This window comes from Ranitomeya variabilis, chromosome 2, assembly GCF_051348905.1.
Source record: "Ranitomeya variabilis isolate aRanVar5 chromosome 2, aRanVar5.hap1, whole genome shotgun sequence".
NCBI lineage: Eukaryota > Metazoa > Chordata > Amphibia > Anura > Dendrobatidae > Ranitomeya > Ranitomeya variabilis.
This window is the reverse complement of record NC_135233.1, coordinates 1,068,211,662-1,068,228,289: the sequence shown is the minus strand read 5'-3', so window position 1 is coordinate 1,068,228,289 and position 16,628 is coordinate 1,068,211,662. Positions and strand designations below refer to the sequence as shown.

At 41.9% G+C, this 16,628-nt stretch overlaps 1 protein-coding gene across 1 annotated transcript in view; it reads right to left on the bottom strand.

Moving 5' to 3' along the window:
• The window catches only part of LOC143808658 (adhesion G protein-coupled receptor F5-like), a 128,838-nt gene that overhangs the window by 99,978 nt on the left and 12,232 nt on the right, over positions 1-16,628 (bottom strand). The window contains exons 2-5 of the mRNA XM_077291548.1: positions 6,804-6,920; positions 5,855-5,903; positions 4,591-4,737; positions 3,094-3,231 (exon numbers count right to left, since the gene is read on the bottom strand). Coding sequence (XP_077147663.1) covers positions 3,094-3,231; positions 4,591-4,737; positions 5,855-5,903; positions 6,804-6,908 — 439 coding nt within the window. The 5' untranslated portion in view covers positions 6,909-6,920. The remainder of the gene's footprint in view (positions 1-3,093; positions 3,232-4,590; positions 4,738-5,854; positions 5,904-6,803; positions 6,921-16,628) is intronic.

Below are 16,628 nucleotides of genomic sequence, written 5' to 3'. Positions count from 1 at the left end.
GGAGTCAAGACTGGCACACAAGCTGAAAGGGCAATATTACTCTCCCACTGTTTTTTTATGTTTTTTTTTTTTCAGGGAGACTTTAGAAACCAAATAATATTTAAAAAAAAAAATAAATAGGCTTTCTATGGCCCACTGAATGAGAGAGGTGGCACACCCAGGAGTCAAGACTGGCACACAAGCTGAAAGGGCAATATTACTCTCCCACTGTTTTTTTATGTTTTTTTTTTTTTTCAGGGAGACTTTAGAAACCAAATAATATTAAAAAAAAAAAAAAAAAAAAGGCTTTCTATGGCCCACAATTAGAGAGAGAGAGGTGGCACACCCAGGAGTCAAGACTGGCGCACAAGCTGAAAGGGCAATATTACTCTCCCACTGTTTTTTTAAGTTTTTTTTCTTTTATTTTCAGGGAGACTTTAGAAACCAAATAATATTTAAAAAAAAAAATAAATAGGCTTTCTATGGCCCACTGAATGAGAGAGGTGGCACACCCAGGAGTCAAGACTGGCACACAAGCTGAAAGGGCAATATTACTCTCCCACTGTTTTTTTATGTTTTTTTTTTTTTTTCAGGGAGACTTTAGAAACCAAATAATATTAAAAAACCCAAAAAAATAAATAGCCTTTCTATGGCCCACTGAATGAGAGAGAGGTGGCACACCCAGGAGTCAAGACTGGCACACAAGCTGAAAGGGCAATATTACTCTCCCACTGTTTTTTTATGTTTTTTTTTTTTCAGGGAGACTTTAGAAACCAAATAATATTTTTTAAAAAAAATAAATAGGCTTTCTATGGCCCACTGAATGAGAGAGGTGGCACACCCAGGAGTCAAGACTGGCACACAAGCTGAAAGGGCAATATTACTCTCCCACTGTTTTTTTATGTTTTTTTTTTTTTCAGGGAGACTTTAGAAACCAAATAATATTAAAAAAAACAAAAAAAAAGGCTTTCTATGGCCCACAATTAGAGAGAGAGAGGTGGCACACCCAGGAGTCAAGACTGGCGCACAAGCTGAAAGGGCAATATTACTCTCCCACTGTTTTTTTAAGTTTTTTTTCTTTTATTTTCAGGGAGACTTTAGAAACCAAATAATATTAAAAAAACCAAAAAAATAAATAGCCTTTCTATGGCCCACTGAATGAGAGAGAGAGGTGGCACACCCAGGAGTCAAGACTGGCACACAAGCTGAAAGGGCAATATTACTCTCCCACTGTTTTTTTAAGTTTTTTTTCTTTTATTTTCAGGGAGACTTTAGAAACCAAATAATATTAAAAAAACCAAAAAAATAAATAGCCTTTCTATGGCCCACTGAATGAGAGAGAGAGGTGGCGCACCCAGGAGTCAAGACTGGCACACAAGCTGAAAGGGCAATATTACTCTCCCACTGTTTTTTTATGTATTTTTTTTTTCAGGGAGACTTTAGAAACCAAATAATAAGAAAAAAAAATAAATAAATAAATAGGCTTTCTATAGCCCACTGAATGAGAGATAGCACACACAGCAGTGGCACACAAGCCCTGACTGAGGCCAATATTTTTCTACCACTGATTGATGTAGTGTTTTTGTGTTGAGGTAGAATTTAGAACACAAATCACGGAAAAAATAAATAGGCTTTCTATGGCCCACTGAATGAAAGGGAGAGAGGTGGCACACCCAGGAGTCAAGACTGGCACACAAGCTGAAAGGGCAATATTACTCTCCCACTGTTTTTTTATGTATTTTTTGTTTTTTCAGGGAGACTTTAGAAACCCAATAATATTTAAAAAAAAAAATAAATAGGCTTTCTATGGCCCACTCAGTGAGAGATGGCACACCCAGGGATGGCACTGTAGCAGAAATGCCAATCTTAATCTCCCACAAAAAAAAAAAAAAAACAGGGACTGTCCTACAATTACTATCTCCCTGCAGTAATGTAAGCCAGGTATGGCAGGCAGCAATAGGAGTGGACTGATGCACAAATTAAATAAAAAGTGTGGACAAACAAAAAAGATAGCTGTGCAGAAAGGAAGGAACAAGAGGATATGTGCTTTGAAAAAAGCAGTTGGTTTCCACAGTGGCGTACACACAGCAATACAGCTATCAGGGAGCCTTCTAGGGCAGCCCAATGAGCTACAGAGCTGAGGGGAAAAAAAAAAAAAAATAGCTTCCACAGTCCCTGCACACCGAAGGTGGTGTTGGACAGTGGAAATCGCTACAGCACAAGCGGTTTGGTGGTTAGTGGACCCTGCCTAACGCTCTCCCTGCTTCTGACGAAGCGGCAGCAACCTGTCCCTAAGCTCAGATCAGCAGCAGTAAGATGGCGGTCGGCGGGAACGCCCCTTTATAGCCCCTGTGACGCCGCAGACAGCAAGCCAATCACTGCAATGCCCTTCTCTAAGATGGTGGGGACCAGGATCTATGTCATCACGCTGCCCACACTCTGCGTTCACCTTCATTGGCTGAGAAATGGCGCTTTTCGCGTCATTGAAACGCGACTTTGGCGCGAAAGTCGCGTACCGCATGGCCGACAAGCACAGGGGTCGGATCGGGTTTCATGAGACGCCGACTTAGCCAAAAGTCGGCGACTTTTGAAAATGATCGACCCGTTTCGCTCAACCCTATCTCCGAAGACAGAAGTCATCATCAGAACACCGTCAGCGTTGACCTTTAGGCCTAACTCCACTCATCAACTTTGTCAGTCATGTGCACCGCTCACTCCCATGTCCATGATATCGGCCATATTGGGGTCCTCACACTGTAGAGCTGATGTATTTGTACTGCTGTGAGATGAAGGGTCTTTCCTGTCTATCAAAATTTAAAAAAAAGCCATTTTGTCCTCATACAGTTACTGTCAACGGCTCCTTAACAATATACTGCAAACAGAATAATAAATCTGTAAAATATATATATAAAAAATAGTTATAGAAACAAAGTAACACTGAGTTTGGTCACGGATCCCCCTTAGTCTAGTTTAGACACTTTTATAACTTTAATTTGCTTATTATATAAAGAACCTCACTCCAGGACACTGCTTGTGACGATTATCTCTTAGCCAGTTAAAATGTGCGGAGCCGGTAAAATAAATGATAAATTACTGATGTGATGTTTGCCTTACCGTTACGTATGCAGTATTTCTGGAGCGGAAGTGTGGTGAGACATATGCACTCAGTATCTGTACATGCTCCCAGAGTCCCAACACAGTCGTACCCCTTGTTGCAGCTGCACGTAGCTAATGATCCACTCAGAGTGCAGCCTGAAAAATAGAAAAAGAGAAAAAAGTCACATGTACAAGGTAGAACGCCGTAACTATGGTCAGGGCCAGCCGCAGGTTTATGCGGACTTAAGGAGGCAGAGTCCCAGTGAGCTCCTCTTTGCTATAGATTTGTTCTTGATTTTTCTCTTAAATCTTTATTTGTTCTTTAAATCTGTAGGTTTAATAATTACGGTACTATTTTGGGATCCATATATCTGTCTGATCTCTATTTAGTCTCTTTTTGAGAAACTGAAGTGAATTCTGCCATTTCGTTTTTTTTATTTCACTGTATACTATATGGGATAAATGTATTAGTATTTTTTTTTTCATTTGAATAGGTACTCATACTGCAATACTAATTATGCTTTCTTAAATTTTATTTTTCTCCTGGAAAAAGTGTAGTGATTTAAACTTTTCTATGATATATATATAACATTTTTTTTATTGGTCCCTCTAGGGATGTTGATCAATTGATGACTTATATAATACGCTACAATACTGTAACACTGGAGCGTATTGTAAAATTACCTTTTTCATATGAAGCCCAACCACAGGATTGGCTTCATAAACATGGCAAACACGGGGTCTTTTATTAGGTCCACCCCATTGCCATGAGGTTGCCATCGGCACCCTGCAATCATAAGGGATCAATTGTAACTTTAGGAGAAACCTTCACCCATTTCAGACCGCTTAGATGCTACGGTCACAATTTACAGCCGAATCGAAAAGGTTAAACTGTTCCAGATTGGCTTCGACCCTGGCTGTATAAAAAAAGGCTGATATCCACATTATATATGGAAGGGTATGCACAATGACTGGCAGATGTTCCAAGTTCTAGCCTGGGTGCCATTGGTGCTGTTGGCCCTGAATGTCGTTTGTTTTTTTGGCTCAAATCAAAAGTTGCACCAAACTACGGTAATTATTTACACTTACCAATGTTCTTAAGTGGGACACTTTTGGCCAAGTTTGTATACCTTGTTGGATTGGGTTATGGGATTTTCCCGGCAATATGGAGACTGTTGGTAGTCCCATAACCCAAGCCAAAAAGGGAGGTAGAGTGGTTTCTGCACACCCCACCCCCCTTTTTGGCTCATGAGACTGTTGGCAAATATGGTTGTACAGAGCTAATCTGTCTGAGGGTGGAGGGTTTGTTGCAGTTGTATCTACAGTAGTCTGGACTATCCTCTCCTAGTTATACAGGCTAATGGGATTTTTTTTTGCCGGCGCTTACACATTGTAGTAATTCGAGCACTGGAGACATTTCTGTCTACCACTACTGAAATATCGGAACCCAACGTTTAGGAGGGATCTTGGGGATGTGTGTAAATACAAGGTCACCTGAGCATTGATGGGACTCACCTGGTGCAATATCAAAACTTGATAAATTAGTATTGCTACCCAGATTTAAAGTGCTTATTTTTGCCATCAGGAAATCTGTAATGCCTTTTTCCATACTGGCATCTGGATAACTTATTTCAATGTCAACTTCATAATTTGTTGCAGCGGCTGTAAGAACACAAATAGTTTACATCAGGACACAATAAATGCAACACAAAGGTAAGTCAAATTCTGGACTAAAAACCATTGGGAAACTTAGGGGTTATATTTAATGCTGGAAACGCTATCCCTGAGCAGTGCAGGTAGAAACCTAGGGGTGAGCTTTAGTACTGGAAAACCCACCCCTGAGCAAGGCATTAGAAAATCTATGGGGTGATCATTAGTGATGGAAACTCCACCCATGAGCAGTGCAGGAAAAAATCTGTGGGGTGATCCTTAGTAATGGACACTACACCCCTGGGCAGTGCAGAAATAAAATTATGGGATAATCCTTAGTGATGGAAACCACAAGCCTGTGCAGTGCAGGAGAAAATCTATGGGGTGATCCTTAGTGATGAAAACTCCACCCCTGAGCAGTACTGGAGAAAATCTAGGTCATGGTCCTTAATGTTGGAAATCACATTTCAGAGCAGTTCAGGAGAAAACCTAGGGGTGGTTTTTAGTGCTGGAAATCCTACCCCTGAGCAGTGTAGGAGAAAACTTATGGATAGTCTATAGTGCTGGAAACGCCATCCCCGAGCAGTGTGAGAGAAAACTTAAGGTGAGCTCCTTAGTACTGGAGATTCCACCTCTGAGCAGTGTAGGAGAAAACCTATGGGTGGGCCTTTGTGCTGGAAACCCCACCCCTGAGCAGTGTAGGGGGTGGTTCCAATTGCTGGATTCCCCACCCATGAACATTGCAGGAAAAAAATGGAATTTTTTGTGTGTTCTACTACAACTTCACTGTTTACTGACTAATCATTGAGTTTAACAGGAGTTGTACGAATCCTTATACAGTGAGCGTCCATTAGCATCAAAACTGAATAAAGGTAACATGGATGGACTATTTAGGGGCTAAAGGAGGTCTATAAATGGTTGGAGCTCCAGGAATAATTGTCCATTTTGTATAAGCCAAACCCTTTGCTACAAATCATCGATGGATCTATGATTTTTTTTACAACAACATGGTCTGGAGTATACCGAGAGCATTAGAAAACTAAGGCTCTAAATCATAAAGACTAATGTTTTACACTACGGTCTTGATCATTTGTGCGCTGGAGTAAGATGCGCTAAATTCATTACTTACCTTCACGTTTCTGTCGAACCAATAATCCGCGGTTTTCGATCCTGAAATTCTAAGCAAAAGTTAATGTATTCATGTATGTATTCACATATTATATATATATATATATATCAGTCAATATTAATAGGGAATTCCAGGACTTAGGGCATAATATCGATGGGGCTCCAGAAACTCCCAAGTGAATATGCAAGCGCGATTAAACAAACAAAAAAAAAACATGAAATATTATTTCTTGCAAAAAAAAAAAGAAGAAACCTTTAGTTTTTTATTGTTTTTCTAAAAAACAACTTGCATACTGGTTTTGTGATTTCGAGGAAGTATTGAAAAATGCCACAATTTAAGGAATGCATTCTCCCTGCAGGGGAAACACACAGACCAAAATAAGTGATAAGTGTCTCATTACAGGGACCTCGCTGCTGTGACCTGCGCCGCTCACAAGGGGTCCTATTTCTCCCATTTTCAAACTCCATGTAACTGAGGAATATAGCACTTAGTTTTTTACCCAAATCCTGTGTGATAGTGGCAAATTATACTTCCATGCAACGCCCATGTAATGCAACTATTTGAAGCCCAGTACTAATGCAAAACAATACATAAAAATATATCATATAGTACCAAAATAATACTACCATATATTGCCGAAACACATAATACCGCATTAACATTTCTAAATAAAACCGCAATCTAGTATTCAATGAATTCTACCATCCAAGGATTGAATAATACCTATTAAATGTCCAAAATGTTCTGACTCCAATAATGCGTAAAATGCTCACGCAATGCTAACCTTGTAATTCAATTCTTCATGTAATACCACCGCACACTGCTAGATTTCTGCCCACAGTGGTATTTGGGGGCCTTCGGGTGCACGCGGTGCCCCAATAGGGGAGAGCAGGAGGATGTAATAAACCTTACAAAGCTTCTATTGGAATAATTTGTGATGATCACTTACAGACGGATATGAAAAACCTTCCAGATCTTCAGTCTTTACCGCCAAGGAAATGTGCAAAGAAAGATGAATAACGAATAAGTATGGAAACGGTGATAAACATGTCATTGTGGATAAAAGCTGAAAAAAATCACAATAGAAAGTAAGAAAGAGGCTTCTTAGTTTGATTTTTTTCAATTCATTTTGGAATTTGTTATTTCTTTCTTTTTCTTTTTTTTCTGTTTCTATCTATTATCTATTTATCTATCTATCTATTATCTTTCTATTATCTATTATCTTTCTATTATCTCTCTATTATCTATTATCTATCTATTATCTTTCTATTATCTATCTATCTATTATCTATCTATCTACCTACTATCTATCTACCTATGATCTATTATCTTTCTATTATCTATCTATCTATCTATCTATCTATCTATCTATCTATCTACCTATTATCTGTTATCTATCTATTATATATTATCTATCAATTGTCTGTCATCTATTATCTATCTATCATCTATTATCTATCATCTCTATCTATCTATCTATCTATCTATCTATCTATCTATCTATCTATCTATCATCTATTATCTACAGGGACTAAGTAAAAAAAAACAATTGTGAAAATGGAAGAAAAAAAGAAAAAACTGAGAAAAATTAGCAAAAAAATGTTTTGCTAAAAACAAAAATTAAACAAAAAAAAAGCATATTTGGTACCTTGGGGTAGCGTCCAGAACAACACAGGCAACAAATCTTCCACATTTTTTAAACACAGTATAAAGAAATAAGTACAGGAAAAATGTTTTTTCATCATATGGCGGAACAAAAAATAGTTAATATGCAATTAAACAATTATATGAGAGCAATGGAATCAATGAAAACATCATATCGCAAAATAAGCTCCCACTCAGCTCCATCAGCAAAAAAACCAAAAACGTTTGAGCACTATATAAATATTTGATGCAAAAACTATTTTCATCAATGTTAGGCTGGTTTCACATTTGCGGTTGTGTCCGCAGCGTTTCTACCGCATATATCCGCATGCGTTGTGTATTCCTATATTTAACATTAGGGACGCATGCGTTTTTGATTGTTCGCGTTTTGCCGCGTTTGACGACGCATGCGTCGTTTCGTCGTTTACGGCTTGGCACGGAAATGCAACATGTAGTAATTTTTAGAGGCGTCAATTTGCCTCCTGGAAATGCATGCGGCCGATTGCGCAAGGATTGCGGCAAAAAAACGTATTGCTGTCTATATGAACGCATGCGTTTACAAGCACATGCGTTTGGTTGCATTCGTGAACGCATGCGTTTCAAAAGAGAAAAACATGTCTAGACACTGATAAGCCACCCCCCACATACAAGGTGATAAAGGGAGGGTGTGGACAGTTGCAGGTCACTACTCAGCAGACACTGAAGCAGACGAGACACAGGCTACATCTTGGAGGAAAACAAGACCCTGAACAATGTGAGTATATCCTAGCCAATGCCTTTATATTCTGTCTCTACGTGTCCTAATTTATGCTATTTCTTTCTTTCTACATGCATCAGAATGTCTTCTACTTCTTCTGAAGAGGAGTTTCGTCCTGGGCCGTCGGAAGTAGAACATGTCAGTGAGGTGAGTACTTGCCTCGTCACATTGGTAAGTATTCACTGTCACATCACATGTGACAATTTGATTTTTTCATTTTTTAGAGCTCTTCTTCAACTGCGGCAGAGACAGGGCAGGAGCAGCGGAGTCAAGGTTCAGTGGAAAGACGGCAGCGGGTACGTATACAAGGCTGACTGTTTACTGTATCCTCAGTGCAATGTTCTTGAATCTTCTTTTCTTTCCATTCCTATTTCTTAACTTTTTTCTTCTGGAATCCTTTTGTATGTTGACTTTCCTATTCATGCCATTTCTCAGCATCTTTTTTCTTTTTTTTCCTTATGTTAATTCACTAAACTTTAATGACTTTATTTTTAGGTTCCACAATGGGAGGATGACCTAATTGAAAATGACCTCCTCATCTCCCTGGTCCAGGAGCGAGTCCCGTTGTGGAACACCCGGGATCCACTGCACTCAAACAACGTCACGATCCGGCGCCTATGGAATGAGGTGGCCAAAGAGATGTGGGATGGCTGGGACAACGCCCTGACTCGGGTCCGAAATGCATTTGGTAAGTATTGCACTGCAGTGTGAAGCAGCAGAGACCTTGGCCGTGCTCACTCGACTGTGTGTGATGAAAGAAACTTTCTGGAGTTTCTCTCATCACACACAGTTGTGTGAGCACGGCCAAAAGTCCTTTTTCTGACCATAATTTTTTTTTTTTTTAACAGTGGCCAAAGTCAAAACACGTTGGCGTTCGATGAAGGACCGCTTCAACAAGGACCTGCGTCAAGAGAGCCGTATTCCCAGTGGTTCAGGAGCAAGGATCAGAAGATACAAATACTATCGAGTTCTGGCATTTTTAAGACCGGTCCTTGCCCAGAGAACGTAAGTATTTATCACGTGCATTAGGTTGTATTGTATTGCCATAATCTGTATTTTTCTATTCTACAGGATTTTGCGTCTGGTTAATTTTTGGTATTAATTTTTATTAAAACTGTTGGCCCAGGTTCTGGAGCAGTCCTTCATCCAACAGCCATGGACCCGTCCCAGCCATCCAGCAGTGCAGCAGCAGGTGGGCCTTCCACACTAACTGGAAACCAGGGAGCTGGTCCATCTGGTGTTCCCCTTTCGTAGTCCTCTTCCACTGCCCCTTTTTTTTTTGGGCTCCTCCCAGCAGCGGCAGAGGGCTTCGGACAGGTCACTCATGCCCGAGTTTTTGCACTTGAGCTCGGTTTTACACGAAGCAATCAAGGCTTTGGGTGACCGAATGGATGTTTCACATAACCTCTTGAATGCACGTATCCAGGAGGTCACCAAAAGCCTTGACCAAGTGAAAGCCGACCTCCAGAGGCCAGCACATCATTTTTTTAACCAAATTGAGCAGGGCATGTCGGAACACCTTACTCCTGATCTCCAGCTGAGTGTCATGCAGGCCTGCAATGCTGCTTACGTGCAGGCTATGCAGCAGAGTCGGTATTTCCAGCAGACAGTGGCGGCATATCCACCTGTGCCTTCACTGTCACTATTAACCTCAATGCCGACCTCTGGTGCATACTACTGCAAGGCCACCTCAATTCCTAGCACTGCCGGACACCACTACAGCACCACCACCATGCCGAGTGCAGTTAGACATCCCACCACTATGACAACCGCTGCTCCTGCTTGGACCTCCTCCACTGACACCACGATGCAGCAGGACCCTGGCATGGCCTTTCATACCGCCACCACCACGATGCAGCAGGACCCTGGCATGGCCTTCCGTACCGCCACCACCACGATGCAGCAGGGCCCTGGCATGGCCTTGCGTACCGCCACCACCACGATGCAGCAGGACCCTGGCATGGCCTTGCGTACCGCCACCACCACGATGCAGCAGGACCCTGGCATGGCCTTACGCTCTACAAGTGCTATGGACTCTGGCATGGCTGCAAGTTCTACGAGCACTATGGACTCTGGCATGGCCTTACGCTCTACAAGCACTATGGACTCTGGCATGGCTGCACGCTCTACGAGCACTATGGACTCTGGCATGGCCTTACGCTCTACGAGCACTATGGACTCTGGCATGGCTGCACGCTCTATGAGCACTATGGACTCTGGCATGGCCTTACGCTCTACGAGCACTATGGACTCTGGCATGGCTGCACGCTCTACGAGCACTATGGACTCTGTCATGGTGCAGCCGGACCCAGACAGGTCACCCACCACTACGCCACGCCATATGAGCCCACCAAGGCTTCCCAGAACCCGGCAAACCCCCCCAAAAAACAAACAAAAAAAAAAAAACAGAGGACTCTTAGTATTCCTCCTCCTTCACCTCCCAATGTGTCTGTAATGTCAGGTTTGTCTCACCCTTCCAGTGCGTCTCAAGCCTCTCATGTGTCAAGCCCCATCCCCGAACTTCCAGACCCTACTAGTTTCATTGCCCCTTCTCCTGCCACCTCTGCGTCGTCCACTGTTAGCCAGGCCTCAGTACTTCACACCCCCCGTTTACATCACTCTACCCCAAGCCGGCGCAGTTAAATACATTTTTTGGTTATTAAAAAATAAAAAAAAATTGATTTGCCCCAATTATGTTTGGTTTATTGTGTCTTCCACCGCCAGCAACACACACCGTGCGCCAACTAAGAAACTTCGCCACACACTTTATTTTTTGGCCACATCATATCTCCAGTAGTTATAAAAAAAAAGGACTGCAGTTTTGTGTGTCTTTAGTATAGAGATATGAGGTGGGCCAAAAAAGGTATAATTGTATTATCTCCATAATCTCTTCTTTCTGCTTAGTCTGTGACTAGTGTTGCAGTCAGAAGAGAAAATGGCGGAAATACAGTGCAGAACTCTAGTGAACAGGTCAGGTGTCAAAAAACTCATTAGTTAGGACACCTGACCTGGTGAGTAGAGAACTGCCTTGTATAACCTCCATTTTCTCTTCCTTATACATAATCTATTACACACAAATTGAAGGGACGATGGTGATCACACACTACATATCTATGCTCACCTGCACAGGTGTCAGAAATAGTGAATTCATGAAGCTGTTATATGTTTATCATGAATTAATTATTTCTGACACCTGACTTGATGAGTATAGATAGTGTGACAGTCATTGTCTCTTCAGTCTGTGTCCAATGGATACAGCAGAACAGAATCATGACGCAATGACGTCAACAAGCTTACCACTAAAGCAACATGGCTGCCATAACACTAGCAGTATGTGGCCAGTATTTTATATCAGTATTTGTAAGCCAAAACAAGGAGTGGAACAATTAGAGGTAAATTATGATATTAACATATTAACTAGCACCTCTGCCTTTATCACCCACTCCTGGTTTTGGATTACAAATACTGATACTAAATACAGACCAAATACTGCCAGTTTTAGGACAGCCTTGGTTTGTAGAGGAAAAACATAGGCGACACGGTCAACACAACCAAAACTAAAGTTTATTAGTGAGAAATATTATTATCATTGTAGAAAATTACTGGTACAGATCTAATTACAACAGGACATTTACACATCATTGTCCTGCCATGACACACATCCAATATCTGAATCAAAAAAGGCAGCAAATTGGTCCCGCATGTGACCAACTGCTGCAGTTGACCGCTGCGGGTGATGCTGGAAATCGGGCAGTGGGTGTGCAACTGTTTCATCCAGTTCAATGTTGGGTTGCTCCTTAGCCATTATATAATTGTGCAGAACCACACAGGCTTTGACCACCTCGTTGACTGTTTCCACTTTTAGATTTATGGCTGATGCAAGAATGCACCATTTAGAGACCAGAATGCCAAAGGTACACTCTACAGTTCTTCGGGCCCTGGTCAGTCTGTAGTGAAAGATCCTTCTAGTGTGGTTCAAGTCCCGACTGGAATAGGGCTTCAGTAGGTTTTCACACATCTGAAAGGCCTCATCCCCAACTATATCAAATGGCATCGGTGGACCTGGAGTGTTGGGGAGAGGTTGTGGCGGGGGAAAATTGAAATTTTTGCCATACACATGGTGGCCCATATCCGAGTTTTTGAAAGTCTGGGAATCATTGCCACGGCCAAAAGCTCAAATGTCCACGGCGATGAAGCGACAGTTCGCATCAGCTATTGCCATGAGCACAACAGTAAAATATTTTTTGTAATTGAAGTACTCCGAATCTGTTCTGGCAGGTTTGATAATGCGGATGTGCTTTCCATCCACCGCTCTTAAACAGTTGGGGAAATCACACACACTCCAGAATTTTTCCGCAATTTCAAGCCACATGTCGACGGTGTGTAGGGGTATAAACTCTTCCCGGAGTACATTCCACAAAGCCCGGCAGGTGTCCGCAACTATTCCGAACAGGGTGGATATTCCAAGCCGGTATTGGAAGTGGAAGGATGATAAACTCTCTCCGGTTGCCAGAAATCTGTAAGAAAAACAAACCCAAAAAACATTACAATCTATTCTATTTATGGTGTGGTTACGCTAAAGAAAGAAAGGAAAATACCCAAAACATACATGTCAGAAAACACAAAATTTGGACTATCATTGGTTTAGATTTGGAACGTACCTTAATGTAACCAGCAGACGTTCCTCCGGTGGAATCGCTCTACGGAGCTGGGTGTCCTGTCTCCGTATGGCTCCTTGGACACGAGAAAGCAAATCCCAGAACGAGTCTTGTGACATCCTTGTGTATTCCTGGAATTTCTCCGGGTTGGCATTAAGCTCGGCATACAGCGTGTGATAGGCTCCACGGCTCTCACGTAGTTCGATAATGGGGTGTCTCCAAAAACGCCTACGTTGTCTCCTTCTCCATCTTTCGCGATTTCTGTCTTGCTCCCAAGCAAAAGCACAGGCAAGAAACAGCTTGATGCTTAAATCCAGGTTGAAATAAAAGCTCTCCATGCGCAGATCCATCATGACACAGGATACAGGAGCAAATTCTGAAGATTCCAGCTGTTCAGGGGTCTATATAAAGAAATCCCATAATACACGCCCTCTGTAGTCCTATTAGCGGTGTCTGGTTATCTTGATTTTTTTCTTGTGAAATTTCTCATCATGCGCACCAAAAACGCAAAGTGGTGGAAAAAACGCATATAAGCGCATACAAACGCAGCGTTTTTTTAACCGCATGCGTTACCGCATGCGTCTAAAAAACGCCGCCTTTGTACGTGTTTATATGCATTTTTTACACCACTTGCGGATGCAGATTAAACGCTGCGGATTTAAACGCAAATGTGAAACTAGCTACCGCACGTTGAATGGTGTAATAAATAAACATAAAACTATTTGTGAATTGTTACATGTTGGTTAATTCTGGCTCCAAAAATTGGAGTAAAAAGAGAATCAAAATTATGTAACCCAAAATGGTACCGACAAAAACGTCAACTCATCCCACAAAAAAAAGCTATAGCGATACAAAAATAAAATGTTTTACAGTGCAAAAGTAGCAAAATCTATAAAACCGATCTAATTTTGGTTTTGTGTAATCGTACTGACCTGATGAATAAAGCCGCATTATTGCTTACACTGCACCAGGAACGGCAAAAATAAAACAACAATTTATTGGGCACTGTAATGGCATACTTGCAATTTTCACTCTACAACACAAACTCATGCTTATTTCTGGCAAATCCCTTTGCTGTCAGTATAGTCACCGCACTTATACATGATTTCCCAGAGGGGAGTAATTTCCAAAATGGGGCCACTTTTGCATTTTTTTCTGCTGTTCTGGAAGCTATTGTAGAAAAATCTGTGCTCCAAAAGTCAAGTTTTTGCTTCTTTCCCCCTTGCTATTTCTAGTGTGGTCAAACAGTAATTTCAGACCACATATGGGGTATTGTTGCAGTCATTCGAAATTATATAGCAGTTTTTGGGGTCCATCTAAAATGAAAACATTTTGAATAAAACTACTTATTAGGCCGGTTTCACACGTCAGTGATTCCGGTACGTGAGGTGACAGTTTCCTCACGTACCGGAGACACTGACACACGTAGACCCATAAAAATCAATGCATCTGTTCAGATGTCATTGATTTTTTGCGGACCGTGTCTCCGTGTGCCAAACACGGAGACATGTCAGTGTTCGTGGGAGCGCACGTTTTACACGGACCCAATAGAGTCAATGGGTCCGCGTAAAACACGGACCTCACACGGACATTCTCCGTCTGGGGTCCGTGTGCGTGCAGGAGACAGCGCTACAGTAAGCGCTGTCCCCCCCACATGGTGCTGAAGCCGGTATTCATATCTTCCCTGCAGCAGCGTTTGCTGTAGAGAAAATATGAAGAATAGTGTTAAAAATAAAGATTTAGGCGTCCGCCGCCCCCCCACCCCCTGTGCGCCCCCCCGCTGGTCAGAAAATACTTACCCGCTCCCTTGCTCCTTCCTGGTCTGGCCGCGCCTCCTACTGTATGCGGTCACGTGGGGCCGATCATTTACAATCATGAATAGTCGGCTCCGCCCCTATGGGAGGTGGAGCCACATATTCATGACTGTAAATGATCGGCCCCACGTGACCGCATGCAGGAGAAGCCGCGGCCAGACCAGGAAGCAGCGAGGGAGGCGGGTAAGTATTTTCTGACCAGCGGGGGGGCGCACAGGGGGTGGGGGGGAGCACAGGGGGTGGGGGGGTGGGGGGGCGGCGGACACATGGATCTTTATTTTTAACACTATTCTTCATATTTTCTCTACAGCAAACGCTGCTGCAGGGAAGATATGAATCGCAGCTTCAGCACCATGCAGAGTGGGTACCACACGCTCCGTGTGGTACCCATTCGCCATACGGGCGGCACACGTGTGCCGCACGTATGGCCTCCGTGAGTTCCCAGGCACACGGACACGGATAACTCCGGTACCGATTTATTCCGGTACCGGAATTATCTGGACGTGTGGGACAGCCCTTAGCGGAAGATGCATTTTTGGAGGGCATCTCCATGGTTTACAGTTCTGTGTGACACAACTGTGGTGTCCACATGTTCAGTACACATGCAGATTAATTCACGGAAGGGTGTAGTTTGTAAAATGGGGGGATTTTTTTTTTAAATTTTGCATTTTGGATTCACGTTAGCAGAGCTCTTTCGGTACCAGGACAACCACAAACCATTTCAGCAAAATCTTCTCTACTGAGCCCTGACATGTGCCCAAACAGTAGTTTCTGACCACAGATGGGGTATTGTGTTACAAAACACGCATTTATTTTTCTTATCTTACTCTTTGTGAAAATGCAAAATTTGAGGCTAAAGCAACATTTAAATAGAAAAAAACGTACTTTTAAAGTATCACAGGTGAACATTATAACATTTTGTGTATTCAAAATGTTCACTACATTCCTAGATTAATTCATTGACACATCGATGTACTATTTCTCTCCAAAAGACAAATGTCGTTCCTTCCCTTCAAAGCTCTGTCGTGTACTCAAATTAATAGTTTACGACGACATATGGGATGTTGCCGCGTTTTAGGAGAAATTACATAACAAAACTCAAGGTCTATTTTCTCCTAGAACCCCTTGTAAAAATGAAAAATGTAGGTTTAAAGCATAATTGTAGTGGAAAAAACTTCAATTTTTCATTTTCATGTCCTAGCGTTATAAAATTCTGTGAAGCACCTGTGGGTTAAAAACGTTCATTACACCCATAGATGAATCCCTTAAGTGGTGTAGTTTCAAAAATTGGTTTACTTTTTGGGGTTCTCTGCTGTTTTTGCATTTTGAGGGCTATGCTAATGTGACATGATGTCCATAATCTATTTCAGGCACCAAAATTGGTGTGGAAAAGTCAAATGGCACTCCTTCCCTTCCGAGCCCCACCATGTGTCCAACCACATATGGGATATAGAAGTAATCAGGAGAAATTGCACAACAAATTGTTGGGTCCATTTTCTCCGGTCAGCCTTGTGAAAATGAAAAACGGAAGCAAACAAATGGTTTTGTAGAAAGAAGGAACATTTGCTTTTTTGCATCCCAATATTGTAAACTTGTGTGAAGCACCTGTGGTTCTAAAATGATCACTACACCCCTAGATGATTTCTATGAGGGGTTTAGTTCAGAAAATGGAATTAATTGTGAGTGATTTCTGCTGATTTGGCACTTTGGGGGCTCTGAAAATGTGACATGACATCCACAATACAGCCAAAATTGTCCTACAAAAATCAAGTAGCGCTCCTTCAGTCAGAAACTGACCACATATGGAGTATCTTCGTATTCAGGAAAAAATGGACCCACATTTGTTGTGCAATTTCTCCTGTTACCCTAGTGAAAGTGAAAAATTAGGAACTAAAGTAACA